The sequence below is a fragment of the Coloeus monedula genome (genome assembly GCF_965178545.1).
Source record: "Coloeus monedula genome assembly, chromosome: 26".
Classification (NCBI taxonomy): domain Eukaryota; kingdom Metazoa; phylum Chordata; class Aves; order Passeriformes; family Corvidae; genus Coloeus; species Coloeus monedula.
Window position 1 is genome coordinate 2,135,516 of NC_138806.1, and position 17,410 is coordinate 2,152,925.

The 17,410-nt window shown below is 49.2% G+C and overlaps 1 protein-coding gene across 1 annotated transcript in view; it reads left to right on the forward strand.

Moving 5' to 3' along the window:
• The window catches only part of NSF (N-ethylmaleimide sensitive factor, vesicle fusing ATPase), a 74,172-nt gene that overhangs the window by 37,410 nt on the left and 19,352 nt on the right, over positions 1-17,410 (forward strand). Inside the window, exons 9-15 of the mRNA XM_082297131.1 lie at positions 7,332-7,531; positions 9,321-9,486; positions 10,019-10,093; positions 11,842-12,029; positions 14,996-15,091; positions 15,680-15,836; positions 16,924-17,057. Of these exons, the coding sequence (XP_082153257.1) occupies positions 7,332-7,531; positions 9,321-9,486; positions 10,019-10,093; positions 11,842-12,029; positions 14,996-15,091; positions 15,680-15,836; positions 16,924-17,057 (1,016 nt within the window). The remainder of the gene's footprint in view (positions 1-7,331; positions 7,532-9,320; positions 9,487-10,018; positions 10,094-11,841; positions 12,030-14,995; positions 15,092-15,679; positions 15,837-16,923; positions 17,058-17,410) is intronic.

Below are 17,410 nucleotides of genomic sequence, written 5' to 3' on the forward strand. Positions count from 1 at the left end.
GTGCTCTTGACCTGCCCTCTCGGGATCAGTTGGTCTCAGAGCTCTGTAATTTTGAAGTACAGCTCACGATGGAGAAGTGAAGTATCAACAGAAGACAAAGGGACCACTGAAATGAGCAGACACTCAGATTATTTTGTTCCTCAGATTCTGTCTGAAGTGGAGGCTTGTCTGTCAAGCTGCCTTAAAAAATTAATGCATTAATGTTCTCAAAGTACTCAGATACTGTAAGAGAAGAGTAATGATGGAAATGATCCAGCTGTTCCGAGAATAGGGTAATTTTAATGAAAAATCAATGTCAGGTATGTCTCACCTTACCTGGGGTGCAGGGAATGCCAGGCCCTGCTGGGCAGCGTGTCCCAATGCTGGGTGCTGCTCTCAGCCTTTACATCCAGTCTGGTCCTGTCTCCCCAGCGTTCTCCAGGCCAGCTCTGGGATTCTGAGGCCATTTCCCATAACCTCTACATCACTCATCGTTATTTCTCCTCCCTTGGCCTCCTGTCCCTGCTCAGGACCGTGGTGACCCACCCCGGAATGGATCCATTCTGCATCAGCTGGCAGGCTCTGGCTGTGCCTCGCGGTCTGGGCCTGGCTGGAATCCTTGCTGGGATGATCGTTTGTGTTTTGCAACATGCAGTTCATTATTCCTCCCCAATTTAGAAACTTGTGCATCAGGTTGCATAGATTTCAGATGAATTTGATCCTGCCTGTCAGTGTGTTTGTAGCTCTTGGCTTTGCAGTGTGCAGATTTAATTGGAGCATTCTGTTCTGTTCCATCTCCCAGGCACCACATGCCACTAAATTCAGGATGGATCATTTCTTGCTGTGCTTTAAAGTTTGTGGGGTTTAATCTACTTTTCATTCACTAACTTCATTCAGCCTGTGCTTTTCCTGCATGTCTAGGAGGATGTCTAACACCTATTTATATCTTCAGGAAAGTCTAAAGGTTCCTCTCTTGCTTTCTTTGTTTCCTCAAACCCTCTGTGTGGGACCCCTACGTTTACCTTGAGGGAAGTTGTCTCAGACTGATCTAATAAAGTTGTTCTGGCTACTTCTTCTATTTCTTGTTTTCTTCTACCTACTTAAAAAGACCAGAATTACACCAGAATTTTCAATTTTCCAGCAATCAGGTTAGTGCTAGGTCTGTATCACACCATCAGAAAACAGCTGAGGTTGAAAGGGACCTCTCAATTTAGTACAACCCCACAGTTCCCTCCCTTTTGTGTTTATAACATCAGGGATGACATTCTGCATCTTCACCCACCCTGTTCAGGTTCTCACTGACTCTGAGATGATTTCACACACCCTGAGTTCCCTTGGGTGAAGTCCATGTCCACGTGATCTGCTGCTATCCAGCAGTTGTGGGCTCTTTTGTCCCTTGTTCTTTTTCTGCTGCTGTTTCCTGTTCCTGCCCGTTTGTCACTTCTATTGACATCAGCTGTCACATAGAATGTCAAATCTTCACTGGTGTAAAAAGGTATTTAACAGCTTGAACTCCGCATTTGCTGTTGTTAACTCTTCCTCCTTGCTGAGAATGGACCAGTGCTTTCCTGGTCTTCTCCTCCTGGTGGGATTTAACACAAAGTGCTCTGCTCACCCTGAGGCACCTGGATCCAGGGCCAGCCAGGCTGAGTCTGGGCACTGAACTCTTCCTGCACACGTCTAAGGGCTCTGTGCCCTTCCTTTGGGGAGGACAGCGAAGAAGTCCCTGACATCTGTCACTTCTCTCCCCTTCTTAGAACCAGAGATTGACTTAGACCACCCAGGTGTCCCCCAGGGCTGGGGAAGGAAGTGAAGGAGCTGATGTGCAATTTGTTTGTGTGTTGGGTTGCTGGATGCAGCCTTTGGATCAAAAGGGATGCAGTAAAGCTGGAAAAGCTTCCGAGGAGGGCATCAGGGTGGTGAGAAAGGAAAGCTTCTGGACACAGAGGGAACTGCCTTGAAGGACTTCAGTCTTGGGAGGGGTGTGAGAGAGGGGGCTTCTAAATTCTGCAAAGCTGCCAAAGAAATTGACTCCCTTTTAACACAGGGATGTGGAAATGGGAATGTGGCAGCTGGTTTGGAGGGAAGGGAAGGGGCTCTACACCAAATGTGCAGCAAGGGATTTCTGCAGGGATGGCCAGAGCCATCACTGGGTACTGGGAGGGCTTTGCTCCTGCTCTGGGTGGCTGCAGGGCTGTTGGTTGGTGGCACCACCATGGCTTGGCATCCCCAGTTTGTGTCCAGCTGGGAGCCCGGAGCTGTCCCCGTGCCCCAGGGTGTCCATACCTGTTCACAAGGCAGGAAGTGATTCCCAAATGCCATTCCCAAATGCCAGTGTGTTGGCTTTCTAAGCAGGTGGAAATGATCCAGCTTTGTCCCAGAACGTAGGGAATGCTGGTGGGATTTGTGTTACTGGCATCCAAGAGGGATGGGGCTGTGAACATCCTGGCTGTGCTCAGCCATCCCCCTGGCTTCCCACAGACCCTGCCTCTGGAATTAGGGATGTTTCTGCAGCTCTGTTAGGAGACTTTTACTCTTTGCTACTGTGCTGGCTCCCCTTAGTGCTTGGTTTTGTTTGTTTATACTCTTACCAAAATCCCTTTTCCTGAGTGTCCTGATTCTGTTTTTGTAGCCAAAGGCATTCGATTGGGAGCGTCTCTCAAGCTGATTTATTTTCATTTCTAGCACATCCCCTCAGAAATGGATAAATGCCCTTGTCATAAATCTCATGCCTCCTGATAGATGTATGCACTGAAGTCCTCAGAGCCAGTGGGATGTGGTGAGGAATCAGTTTCCAAAGGTCCATGGAGAACTTTACTTTGTTTTCTCTTTCCAGAGGCAAAGGATTTGATAAATCAAAACTCTGGCCATTGAGAAAATAAAAATTCTGGTTCAGGTGTGACCCTTTCCCTGCCCCAGCTGTGAATTCAGAGCAGACACCAGTTCCTTCAGTCTCACTCCGTGTTGGATTGTCAATCCCATGGGAGGATTAATGGGATGCTGGAGTAACTCTGGGCTTGCAGCATGAGAGGAGAGGGAAATTCCACCCAGCTCTACTTTCAGGGAAATTTTGCCTGTGTGGCAGGTGAAGTCTGGGAACCCTGAACTTCCTGTAACCTGCCCCAAGATGAATGTGCAGAGATAAACATCTCCCTGCTGTGCTGGGGCCTTACCATCTATGCAGGTTCCTGGTGGTGCATCCGAGTGATCCAATCACACCAGAATGCTTTGATTTTAATTAAAAGGGGAATTACACTCCCAAGTAGAAAATCCCTGTTACACAAAATCAGTTCTTCTGATCTCTCCAATAAATTGAAGAGGGAGAATTGAACAAATAAACTTTATCTTGTCTTGGGCAGGTGATGTTCTGGGTCAAAACAGAGTTTGACTTCCATTGGTAACGCCAGTAACTCTCCCATTCTCACCAGTTTTTATGAATTTTCCCTCATATTTTGTTTCCCATATTTGTGTGTTTGAGTTCCTGTTAATGTCCCTATTCAGCCTCTAACTGTCATTGTATGGCATAATTTAAGGATCAGGTTACAGCAATGACCTTTTTTTGGAGCCCTAATGATAAGATGAACTGGCTGGAGATGTCTGCACTGCTGTAATTTGTGTTTAGAAAGATTCTCATAAGAGTATTGACATTTGGGCCACATTGGTGAAATCAGCAGAGGGGAGATAAACTTAATCAAAATTCCTGTGTGGTGCAGAGGATCCCACTGTGATTTGAGAGGTAACATTTGTGATTTGTCATCACCTGTCTATTTTAATAAAGTCCTGCTTATGCTTAAAACTTTGATTTTAGCCAGCTGAACGTGGCTGTAAAGGGAAATGTCTGCTGGAGTCGCTTGTGGCAGTTTTATTTGAAGAGAAACTAATTGCTTTGGGTTTAGGAATGTTCTGCCACCTGACTCTCACCCTGCTCTCAATGTTGCCCATTCAGTGGCAACCAAGTCTTGCAGCAGGTGGTCAGTGATGGGTTCAGGGAGGGGGAGCACAGATTGTCCAGCACGGGCTGAGCTCATCTGGGTAAGGCTGGGGAATTGTCTCAGGGAACCTGCTGGGCCCAGGGCTGGGGTTTCTCTTAGGAAGACTCCAGGACCCGAGGGAGTGGCTGGAGCTGTGTCGGGGAGGGTTAGGTTGGATCTCAGGGAAGGTTCTTCCCCCAGAGGGTGCTGGGCACTGCCCAGGCTCCCCAGGGAATGGTCCCGGCCCCGAGGCTGCCAGAGCTGCAGGAGCGCTGGGACAGCGCTGCCAGGGATGCCCAGGGTGGGGTTGTTGGGGTGTCTGTGCAGGGCCAGGCTGGGACTTGCTGATCCCGGGGGTCCCTTCCAATCAGAGTATTCTAGGATTCCTTTCCTTTTCCCTTTCCCCTTGAACAGGAAGAGGGTGAACATTCTGGGAGGTTTCTAAGCAGGTTTGTCCAGGCCAGTTTGTCTGTTGCCTTCCAAGCACTGCCACTCTCACTGGGGAGATGAGATTCTGGGTGTGGGGTGTTACAGGCTGAGCCTCTGCTCTGGCTGAGGCAGCTCATGCAGAAGAGGGGAATGTTTGTGCTTTTCAAGAAATTCAAATTTTTTGGGCTGTAGAAGAGAAGCTTCTGGGGGATATAACTCAGTCGTACTCCTTCTGGGAGAGAGATTGGGAATTGCAGGATTCCCAGATTCATTAAGATTGGAAAAGCCCTCCAAGATCATTGAGTCCAACCTGCTCCCGGTCTCCACCTCTGTCACCAGCCCAGAGCCCTGAGTGCCCCGTCTGGGCATTCCTTGGACACCTCCAGGGATGGGGACTCCACCACCTCCCTGGGCAGCCCCTGCCAAGGCCTGACCACCCTTTCCATGGAGAAATTCCTCCTGATGTCCAACCTGACCCTCCCCTGGTACAGCTTGAGGCCGTTCCTCCTTGTCCTGTCCCTGTTCTCTGGGAGTAGAGCCCAATTTCTCCCTGGTTGTCCCCTCCTGTCAGGGAGTTGTGGAGAGCCAGGAGGACCCCCTGAGCCTCCTTTGCTCCAGCTGAGCCTCCCCAGCTCCCTCAGACACTTCTCATAGGACTTAGGAGGAAAACAGAAGAACAAACCAGGCCTAGACCATTGGTGCTTGTGTTGTGAACACCCTGGCACAGCCACTCCCTGCGGTACCACAGCCCTGCCTCGCTGGGCTGGGAACAGAGCCCTGACCTGCCAGAGCCCTTTGGTGCCTCTGTAGCCTTGGTGGCCTTGTGCTGGAGCCCAGGAGCTGTTGAAGCATTGTTGTGCTGGGTTTCCCTGCAGAGTTCCCTTGTCAGCACCATCGTGCCTGGTGCTGTTTGGTTGCAGAGGGGATCGTGTTCCCCCACGGTAACAATGCCCTCGTGACAGGGATGTGACAGGAAGAGCTTTTAATTTTACTATCTGTGCCTCGCTCCCTCCCTGTGAGATTTGTCTTCGCTGACACTTTATATTTATGCTTTTGATTCGCAGATGCCTCAGTGCTGACTCGTGAGTTCTTAGCTGCAGCTCTTGATTTCTGTAGTAAGTTTTTTATCTGCACAGAAGCCCAGCAGGATCTCTCAGCTCTACTGCTGTGCTCACCCAGTGCAGCTCGCCAGGGTTTGGGAGGGATCAGCTGCTCCTCGTGGCAGTGTCCTCCTGGAACTTCATTGCAGTGAATGAACAGCCAGAGAGAGAGGGAACAGATTGTGTGGGGTCACAGGAATTAAGTTGTATTGAGCAGTTCTTCGGATTGAAATCAATTCTTTATTGCCATAACATTCAGGAGTAAATGAAATCACAGCAGAGTGTTGGGAAGGTGATAAGGGAGAAGTGTTTGTCCTTTACAGGCAGAATTGCCCTGAGGTCTGAGTGGCCCTGAGGGCTCTGTGGGATGGGGTGAGGTCACCAAGGAGCTGAGACAAGACAGAAACCAGGAGGGGAGTCATCCTGTGGGGTGACAGACAACTCCATGCGTGTCTTAAGCTTAGCAGAAACTGAGCTCAGGTCTCCTCAGTCTGAGCTCAGGGCCATCAGTCTACTACTTGTTTTGGTTTTGCTTTTAATGTGCATCCTGAGCACTGCAGGGCTCGTGTTGGGTGGGTCGCATTCTTGAAGAAGTCAAACTGCAAGAATGGAGTAAAAAATTTTCATCGATCCATTAAAAAATGGAAAAAACCCTCTAAGGTTGAGTCCCACCATTCCTCCAGCACTCCTGAGGCCACACTAACCTGTGTCCCCTCTCTCCTTCTCTGAGGCTTTCCCTGGGCCTGGTGCTCAGTGTTTAGAACCTGGTGCTGGTACCTGATCTCTGCTCTCCTACTGCAGAGTTTTCCAACAGCAGCTTCCAGGCCAGAGGTTTAAGTCTTGGTGCAGTTCCTTTTCCTCCTGGCCAGATCTGGTCCAAGTGCTGACAGTCCCATTAAAGGAACAAACCAAACCTGATTGTGGACAGGGGCTGGTCCCACAACCTCTCTTGGCACAGTGTGAGGCAGAGCATGGGAAGTTTGGGCATAAGGATATCCAGAGACAGCATATTGATCAAACATGGGTGGGACTCACAAGCTGGATATCCAAAATTCCACGAATCCTTCAGGGAAACTCTTCTTGTTCACACCTGGAGCCTCTCCCAGGAGCTGTGAGCACACCTGGGACACGTGTGCCTGTCACTGACTGGGATGTGTCCAGCCTCAGCTTGCAGCAATTGCATCCTCTCTTTCCCTGCAGGAGAGAATTTTGAGTGCTGGTGCTCACACACAGGGTCCAAAGTCCCGTTATTTGAACAAATTAGAATATTTCAGGTCTTTCTAATTACAGGCCAAGGATTTTGGGCTTGGAAGCTTTTTTGAGTTTTTTCAATATTTACTCTATGAACTTGCAGCCAGAACTGGATGTGTGATATGGGACTCACTAAAGCCCAGTACAGGGGTAAAAAGTTTGGTGTTATCACATGCTATTCCTCATTTTCTCTTTCAAGAACCAGATGAGTGTGTCTGACCTGTGACTGCTTGGTGTGCAGGGTGTGAAAAAGAGGATCTGCAGCCCCTCTCTATTTGGGGATGAGCAGCATCCCTAGGACCTCCTCTTGGTGAGAAGTATATTATTTCCACATTGCCCAAGAGATTTCTGGTGCTCTGTGTTCCTGACCAGGAGTTACAGCTCGGTGTGGCTGATGGATGGAGAGCACTTGTGCTGTTCCAGGGGTTGTTTTTCCTTGGCACATCGTTGGGATGACACAGATCCAATCTGTGTTCGAATTTCTCTGACAGAGGCACCGAGCAGAGCTCAGGCCCATCTCTGCCAACTCCCTGCAAAAGGGCCTCCCTCAGTGCTCCCTGGCTGTCCCCATCCTCTCTGAGCCTGTTCCCTCTCCTTGCAGGCTGCAAGCACGTGAAGGGCATCCTCCTGTACGGGCCCCCGGGCTGTGGGAAGACTCTGATGGCCCGGCAGATCGGGAAGATGCTCAATGCCAGGGAGCCAAAGGTGGTCAACGGGCCCGAAATCCTCAACAAATACGTGGGAGAGTCCGAGGCCAACATCCGGAAGCTGTTTGCTGATGCAGAGGAGGAGCAGAGGAGGGTAAGGACACACAGGAACGGGGGGGGGGTGGTGGGAATGTGCCTGGGAGAGTCTGGAAAGGGTCTGGAATCTGAAAATTACTGCTCGCATTAAAGGCAGAGTCACTGCTTGGCTTTGGGTTATGGTTATTCCTGGTGAGCCGTGGAATATTTGTGTTGTACAGGCTCACACAATCTCAGTTGTGAAAACAGTCTTGGAAGCTGGAAAGGCAGCTGGGCTCCAGCCAGCTCTGCAGACAGGGACAGTGTGCTGGAATTCCATGCAGTTACTTGGGAGTAATACAGCAGTGCCCACCCTGCTTGCTTTGGGTCATGTGCTGTCACCTGCTCCAAAAGTCCTTAAAAGTCAGACTGTACAAATTTTGCTCTGTTTTTAGTTTCTTTTTTGTTTTTGGTGGGAGAGACATAATTGGTCTGTTTGGATTTTTCTTACTAAATGAAGCTGGCACATAACATAGCACAAATTCCAAATAAGCTTTCAGGATTGCACATGTTTGGGTTGCAGACATATTGGTGTGTTATAGCACTCTAAGTGTTATAATCAACACATGGTTAATTTTTCTCAGTAGAAAACTAATGGATGAGAATAATGTCTCGGAACTAGAGATCTTTGAAAGTGGAAGTGGAGATAAAGGTTCTGTTTTTTTATCCATTGCTTTAGCTGGCTATCAAAACCCCAGTCTTGAGTTTCAAGGTATAAGTACTTATTTCATGTGTGCTGTGGTAATTCTTCTCTGCTGTGGTTCACTTGATCTTGACAGATTTTCTGGTAAAGAAAACCACATCAGACTAAATACAGGGAAGTCTTTTAAGAAGTCATTAGCAAATGATCCCTTAATTTTATTCAGCTCACAAGATGCAGATTTTGGTGGTGGCTTGAAATAATTTCATTTCTTCAGCAGAAGGTTTATTAGTCAGTCAATCAGCTTTGTGGGGTAACACAGCCCCACGTGAACAATCTCCTGCTCCCTGGTGGTTGCAGTACCTCTGGGAGCTGCTTTCCCTTGGCAATAACACACCTGTTAAAATACACTCGATATTGGCTGCAGGGGCTGGGCCTGATGACAGCTGGGAGATTAAAAAGGTCTCCGAAAGGTTGGCATTGTGCTGCCTGTGTCTGGGGCAGATTGCCAGGGCCAGCACATTCACCCAGTGATAACGTGGTCTGCACTGGCCACAAAAGATGGTTTAGAGGTGGAATTTGAAGGGAAAAAGCTTCATAATGCAGTCACAAAAAGTATCCTGTTCTCTTACCAGCTGCAACTGCCTCAGCCCTGAGTGAACCTGGAAATGGCACTTCTGGGGCTGACTGGCATGGAGAGGCTGGGCTCCTAAAAAATATTAACAACAAAGCTGCTCTGGCAAGCTGTGTATTTTCTAACTTCAGCGCAGCCTGGGGTGTTCCCACCCTGGAGCATCCCTCCCTCCACAGAGAAGCCTTGTTCCCTGTCCCTGGAGAGCTTTCCCAGGTACCAAGTGCTGGGACCCTTTGAGCTGCGTGTTCCAGCTCTGGGCTTTGCTTTGCTTGCTCAGCCTCGTGCTCTTCCCCGGAACCTGTGTAGCTGCAAAGTCCTGAGTTTGGGCAGAGCCCCCCAAAGCCCCTGGTTTGGAGGGGGGCAGGATGTTCCCCTGGAAAGGGGTGAGATCCACACACACACACATACGTGTGATCCTGAGCACACAGGGAGTATCAGCGGTGTGTCTGTGTGGCTGAGCTTGGTCACTGTTGATTCTGGATTGCTCTCAGCAGTCAGACCAGTGACATTCCTGACACGTCCTCTCTCCCACAGCTCGGAGCCAACAGCGGGGTGCACATCATCATTTTTGATGAGATTGATGCCATCTGCAAGCAGAGGGGCAGCATGGCCGGCAGCACCGGCGTGCACGACACCGTGGTGAACCAGCTGCTCTCCAAAATCGATGGCGTGGAGCAGCTCAACAACATCCTGGTCATCGGTAGGTGCCTTGCTCTGTCCTGGGGGCTGGGTGAACTCTGCTGGTGTTTTCCTCACTTGCAGGTCAGCTGAGGAACCATTCCATAGGGAATGGCTGCTGTTGGAGCAGCATCAGCAGCAGGTTTAAAGGGACATGCTGCTGTGGTTGGCAGATACTTCTGCTTTCAGCAATTTCCTTTTTGAGTTTTTGATAAGGAGTGTTTCATAGTTAGAGAAAACCTGCAAGGACTGATAGAATTGAGGTGTGAGCCTGTGGGGGAGTGGGGCTGCTCCAGCCATGCTGTGTTGTCCTGCTGCAGGAGCCCTGCAGGTGCAGCACCAGACAGGTAGATACAGCCACAGGCACAGGTTTGATCCCTGTTGCCCTGACTCTCCCTCAGGGCATGGCTTTCCCAACATTCCAGAAGATGAGTATCTTCTGTCTGTTTTCTTGGGACTCTGAGTATCTCCCTAGCTCTGTGGGCTGTATCAGGGGCTGGAAGCCCACTCAGGAAGCTCAGATAACACTTGTTTTGTTTTAACTTTGACTTTAGGAATGACCAACAGACCTGACCTGATTGATGAGGCCCTGCTGAGGCCGGGGAGGCTGGAGGTGAAGATGGAGATTGGTAAGCACGCTGCAGATCCCAGTTCCTCAGCTCCATGAACCTACAGCAGCAAAGCAAATGCAGATCATAAGTGTATAAATGTGAGCAACCCCCAGGATGGCTCAGGTGCTGAACTTCATGCAGCTCCCTCCAGAATATAAATTAAATCAGACCAATAAAATACCACTTTGGACTTTCCTACTCTACTAAGCCTGATCTCAGTTTCTGCCCAGCAGAGTGGGCAGGGATGGGCAGGCTGGAGCCTGAATCTCTTGTGTGAAGGAAAGGAGGCAAATAATGGTACCAGGTCATTCCTGGGTGCAAATTGCAGGGAGGGCAGGCAAGAGCAGTGGGTGAGCTAAAAGTGGGCCAAGAGCTTGGTTTGCCATTTCATCTGGCAATGGAGAAGCAGCTGTCTGCCAGCAACTAGAAAGGGACCTTTGTAACTGTGCACATCTGCCTCATCCCAATGCAGGGTAAATTAGAGAATATCTGAGCATGTAGGCTTTATTAAGAAATTAAACCCAGATCATCTCAGATTCGTGAGAACAAATCACTGACTTTGCATTTGAGATCAGGATTTGGTCAGTGAAGATCATGGTGGAGCCTAAAGGGTAGCTGGCCTGGGGGCTCAGTGCTGAGGTAACAATTCACTGAAGAAAGTTGGAATAGAGAACAGCCTGGGACTGGTGAAAAGCTCAGTGATCCTGGAATAAATTATCAGGTGACAGAGGGTGGATTCTCCTGGGAGCTGTGCATGCTTTAAAATGTCTTTTCACATCCCCTCAGCACAAACAGGAGTCAGTGCAAATATCAGATCCTTGGAGTAGAGGCTGGGGTGGCAGGCTGGAAGGAGCTGAGCACAGTGGGGCTTTGCCAGGATGATGTGCCAGACTGGCAGGTTACACTTTGTTTGAAGACAAGAATTTCCTGTATCAGCCATTGTGTGTTTCAGAAGGGACTTGCTAAGGTGCAGGCTGGGAAATGATCACCTCAGTCAGTCAAAGAAAAGACATATATGGGAATGATATGGGCCATGTGAAGAGGGAAAGCTCTGGATTTTGGGAGAGTAAACTTTCAGTTGATTCAGTAATTAGTGGATGTGACCCCCGGGGATAAAGGAGCAGAATGGACTTTACCAAGGCCTGTAGTGACAGGACAAGGAGCAGAGACTTTTAATGGACACAGGACAGGGTCAGATGGGATATAAGGAAGAAATCTGTTATGGAAAGGGTTGGTGGTGAGGCCCTGGCACAGGGTGCCCAGAGCAGCTGTGGCTGCCCCTGGATCCCTGGCAGTGTCCAAGGCCAGGTTGGATGGGGCTTGGAGCACTTTGGGATAGTGGAAGGTGTCCCTGCCCATGGCAGGGAGTGGAACTGGATGGGCTTTAAGGTCCCTTCCAACCGAAATCATTCCATGATAATTGCAAGGTGGGAGCTGGACTGAGGGATGCCAGGGGACTGCCCAGGTTGTCATTGTGTAATGAGAATTCCTGGGGATGGAAGTCTGAGAGCAACTGACTTGGAAGAACCCTGAGGAAAGAAACTCAGCCTTGTGCTTTTCTCTCTGGTTTGGTGGTGACACTGCTCAGTTTAATGTTAATGAGTTGATGTAACTGAATGTTCTCAGTGAAAAGCATCATCAAATACCCTCACTGTAAGTGCAAAGTGCTCCTGGTGAGAAGGGGCAGGAAGGGACGCTGAGGGGAGGCACAGGGGATTTGCAGGGCTGTGCTGAGGGGGTTGGGTGTGCTCTGTTCCCCATCCCAGGCCTGCCAGATGAGAAGGGCCGGTTCCAGATCCTGCACATCCACACGGTGAGGATGAGGGAGCACCAGCTGCTCGCTGAGGACGTGGACATTGCAGAGCTGGCAGTGGAGACCAAAAACTTCAGTGGTGCTGAGCTGGAAGGTTTGGTTCGAGCTGCTCAGTCCACTGCCATGAACAGACACATTAAGGTCAGTCCTGTTGTCTCCTACTGGGGTAAAAAAGGGAAAATAATAAAGTTTGGAATCTTGAATGTTTACTTCCAAATGGAAAGTGGCCTATCAGTGTAACTTAGATGAAATTCATGTGGGCATCACCTTTTCCCTGTGCTTTTCCTTTGTTCTGAATTCCCTCTTCCCTTTCCTGCCCTCCAAGTGCCTCTTGCACAGCTTGGTGGGCTGGAAGGAGATGATTTGTGAGGGTGTTTTGATAAAAACTGAAAGTCTTGAGCACAGTTTGTGCATTGGAGCCAGGAGACAAGGTGGGAATCAGAACAGGCAGTTATAGGGAGGCTCTGCTGGAGCCTGTGCAGTTCAGTGTGTTCATAAATGATCTGTAAGGAGGGGAGGTTGCAATCTCAGAGCTGGTTTGGGGGCATAAAGACAAAGGTCACCAGTGGAGATCTGCAGGGGGCATTTGAAATGATGTCAGTGCACAAGATGCCAGTGAATTTTAGGTGTCCACTGGGAGAGAGAATTCAAACAGGTAGAGACAGGATGGGGCAATCTGACCATCACCTGGGGTCAAGTTCTTGGAGTTGGAGTGGTCTGGAAATCCCAGCTCAGTCCTTGTCAGTGAAAACAGCAAAATAACAAGGTTAGAATTTACCAGGAGAGGTAAACAGCAAAAGTGGAGCTGTGATTCCATCATGGATAAAATCCCTAGTGTACTTGGATTGTGCTAGAACCAGGGTATGGAATGGCAGCGGGTGGGTCACAGGAGGGTTTTCTTTGAAACAATGATTAAACTGGGATTCCTCAGCCTGAAGAAAGCATGGTGAAGGGTTATGAAAAGTGTGAGTGTGCTGGGATCAGGGAATGGGGGTGGCTGTTCACTGTTTCCTAATGGAAGAACCCAGAACGGCAGAGGAGATGTGCTTGGTGTGGAGGAGTGTTTCAGCCATGGGAGGAATCCTTGCCTCCAAATCTTGGTTGGGTTCAGAGGGGTTTGTACAAAGCCTTCCATTGCAAATAAGTGCTTACGTGGTGATCACCCCATGTCCACTGCTTCAGGCAACATTCCCAGCTCCCTCTGTTCTCCAGGAACATTTCCTTGCCTTCCCAGCCCCGCTGGCTGGGGGGGTCAGTGTGTCTGCAGGAGGGAGTTCAGGGCCCCGAAATGTCAGGGGGTGTGAAGGCAGATGCAAAGCTCAGTATTCAGTGGTGTTGAAATACGAGATGATGAGGTGGTGAGGAAGGAGCCTGAGGCACAGCCCCTGCTCCCCTGGCCAGCACTGGGGGCAGCTCCTGCAGGGAAAAGCCCTGGATATCAATCCCACAGCACAGGGACTGTAAAAATCTGCTCAGCCTCGAATGTGAGGAGAGCAAATCACACTTCCATTTGAGTGAGAAATCATTTGCTGCTTAGACATTTGTATCTCCTGGGAGTGCTCTTTCTAAAGGAAAAATTACTCTTTCTGCTAATTAGTCTTGTATAACCATAACACTTGACAAGTTATTGTTTCATATAGCAAAAAACCACAAACATCATCACTTCCTCATTTTCTTGTGCTCTGTCTAAAAAAATAATCAGCACCTCCGGAAGTGTTTTCATCCCTTTGCAGGCAAAACATTCTCCTTAAATAATTAATTTTGCTTGTAGTTGCTGTTTTCCCAGTGCTTGAGTTTTGGGCGAATTTGGGGAGCGTTGGCGTTTTGATCTATTCCCTGTTGTGCCAGGAAGTCACGTGGGAAAAGGGGAGATGGCAATGTGCAAATGTGAAAGAGCAGTCCCCTCCTCTGGGGTGGTTTGTGATCCACAGCTCAGTGATGTATGGATGTGCTTTCCACATGGGAAGTGGCCACGCATTGTTTTGCTTTTCAGACACTTTGCTTTTGGGTAATATTCTTTATTCTGCAGTTGTTTTCAGCCAAAATATGCAGTAAAGTACTTTATTCTTTCTTCCAAGTACTGAAAATTTAAAATATACATCATAGGCCTGACCTAGTTTTCAGAAGCACCTGTGAGAAGCAAGAGCACGAATGGAAAATGAAGGGGCATTGTCTTCTGAGTTGTTTAAACTCTTGTGATTATCTCTCAAACTGTGTGTGTGAAAAATTAAAACATGAACTCATTAAAGGCTGGGGAGGTAAGAGCCCCCTGGTTTTGAGTGTAAACACAACTTCAGGAGTAAATGAAGTGTTTCAGGTACCTTCACCTGCCTCTGCGGGTAGAAAACTGATCACCTGTACTAAATATCCCCTCAGTTGTGTATTTGGCATCTGTGTTTCTGCTTGGTGGGTGTTTTTGGGAGAAGGAACTCTCATTTCAGCCATGCTCTGGCTGTAGGTGTGTGCTTGGCACAGGAGGATTGGCCAGGCTGGGTTCCTGTGGTTGCTGTTTAGGGGCTGCATTTGCTGCTCTTCAAGACAAGCACCATGTCATTGTTTTTATTATTTTTCCTTCCCATACTCAGGTGCACTCCGTTCTTGCAGGTCATCCTGTGGGAGGGGAAGGGCTGAGACACATCTTTCAGGGTTAAAAGTAGTTGATTTGTCTTAGTTCCCAGCTCCAAAGGGTACCTATATAGTCCCAGTAAGTTCTAGAAATTTAAACTGGGTCGAGATCAGTCCCACACTGGCACCGGTCTGAACCCCTCTGACACTTGGTTTGCAGCACAGCAGCAGCAGCAGGGATGGGCCAGAGCTTCAGTCCTGTTCTGAGCTGGGGTGGCTTTTCTGAAATGGGGGTCACAGACATCCTCTGCACTTCAGCATCCCCCAGTGGGGTGGGACAGCTGTCCTGAATGGCTCTGTGGGGCTGGGATGTGGCCGTGGCTCTTGGAGGTGGGGATGGCTCCAGTGGTACCCAGCAAATGCCCTGGCAGGAGCATTTTTCTTCCTGACACAGACCAGCCACAGGCCTGGGGCTGTGGAGGGAAGGTGGGGAGGAGCTGTGTGGGACTGCTGGACCTCAGTGTCTTTTATTGCCTTTCTAGGCCAGCAACAAAGTGGAGGTAGACATGGAGAAGGCAGAGAGCCTGCGTGTGACCAGAGGAGACTTCTTTGCGTCCTTGGAGAACGATATCAAACCGGTGAGTGGGCACTGTGGGACTCCAGGAACAGCCACCCAGTGCAGCCCAGGAGGGGGGCGAGCAGCTTCCTGCTGGGATCACACACCAGTGGTGCCCTATGGGCTGACATGTCCTGTGCTGTGAAAGTGGGGAGCTCTGAGCTCTCTGTGTGCCTGTGGCTGCCTGGAGAGTCACAAAGAGAACTAGAACAGGTAAGGAACAGCTGGAGGTTTCTTCCCCTTGTCACGTCTCTCCCTTGTAGGCCACTTCAGTGCCTGGGTGACAGCTTTACCATGGGCTGTAGGAGGAGGTTTAAGCCTCATTTTTGAGAATTGTCTCCACTCCACAGTGTGGAGTTAGAACCCACTGGCAACTTGCACTGACTAGAACTGGTTATGAGGGCGTATGAAAAGATGTTTCTGAACGTGCCTGGTCTCCACCTGTGTTCAGCCCTCTGAGCTGGAATGCTGTGAGTCACCGGGGGTGTGACTGTCTCACTCCAGCATCTTCCAGAGCGTGGCTCCTGGTCATTTCTGTTTAATTGTTTCATGGTTTTTCTGATGGGATGAAAAACCTTTTGGTAAAAGAAGTTTTCCTTCTTTTCTACAGGCATTTGGAACCAACCAGGAAGACTATGCCAGCTACATCATGAATGGGATCATTAAGTGGGGAGACCCAGTAACGAGGGTGTTGGATGATGGGGAGCTGCTGGTCCAGCAGACCAAGAACAGTGACCGCACTCCCCTGGTCAGCGTCCTGCTGGAAGGTACAGCTCAGGGAAAACGTGGGAAATCCCCTTCTGGAGACTGCTCCTGTCAGCTGCCCACGTGCTCACCTCTGACATCCTGCACCTGTAGGAAATACGTGGGGGGAGAGCTGGAATTGGGCTCTTTCAGTTTGCTTGGGTGAAATTGCTTTGGATATTAAAACTGCCTCCTCAGCCAGAGGGAATCCTGTGCTTAGAACAAGGGAGAAGGGAATGTACCCAGTTAATAACCAAAATGTACCCAGTTAATAACCTGAATTTGGCTGGTTTACAGTGGAGATGGCTCTAGCTGAGTCAGTTGTCTAATTTCTCCTTGAAGTCACTGGGGAGCTCATCAGTGCAACTAGCTGAGTTCAAACAGCCACATTCAGGTGTCTCTGTCAGGGAAAGGTTCATTTCCCTCTATCCAGACTGCTACTGACTGAGGAGAGTTTCCAGATATTGGAAACTGGTTCCAGTATCTGCATTACAGGTATTGGAATGGAATTTGTTATATTGGAGTGGAATTTGTTATTTATCTCTTCCCTATATTTTTTCCCAAAGTTAAAGATGGGTTAGCACTATTGCTTGTGGTCTGTAGCTTTGGATTTAACCCTGAATAATTCTGTATTAGTGCCCAGCAATTCCTTCTGTCCCTCCAGACTGATTCATGTTGGGTGCATGGATTCAGGTGTGTCTTTGGTCTCTGAATTATCCTGGTGTGAATTCAGGCCAAAACAAATTATCTTTGCCAGTGTTTCCCTGGTGTTCCTGCTGCTGACTTGTTTGCAAAGTGAGATGGGACATAAGCTCAAGAAATTGATCCAAAACACAAACTCACACATTTTGGTGCTGTGGCTGCTCCTACAGAGTATGTAATGTCCTCTTTTGTGTCATGGCAAATCATTCTGCATGTGCTCAAGTAGTTCCATCAATTGCCTTCATGTGGAGGATTGGGTTGCACCAGGAGTTAGTGTGTTCCTTCTGCAGGCTCATTTCACACTGCAGATACCTCTGGATGGAATTCTAAACATACCTCAGTATTCACACGGAGCATTGTCAGAGCTGTTTTCTCCCTTGTTTATTCCTTGTTTGTCCTTTGCTCCAGGTCCCCCCCACAGTGGGAAGACTGCTTTAGCAGCAAAAATAGCTGAAGAATCCAACTTCCCCTTTATCAAGATCTGTTCTCCTGATAAGATGATTGGGTTTTCTGAAACAGCCAAGTGCCAGGCCATGAAGAAGGTACGTGTGTGTCCTCCCCTTTGCCTGGTGACAGCCCAGTTCTGAGTTCTCCTGTGGAGGGAAAGGTGAATTACCCTTGGGATGATGCTTTCTGCTCTTTCTAGGTCAGGAATTCCTGCATATATTCGTTTATGAAGTTGAGTGTATCACAGAATTGTAGAATGGTTTGGGTTGGAAAGGACCTTAAAGCCCATCCAGTGCCACCCCTGCCATGGCAGGGACACCTCCCACTGTCCCAGGGTGCTCCAAGCCCCGTCCAACCTGGCCTTGGACACTTCCAGGGCTGGGACAGCCACAGCTGCTCTGGGCACCCTGTGCCAGGGCCTGCCCACCCTCACAGGGAGGAATTCCTT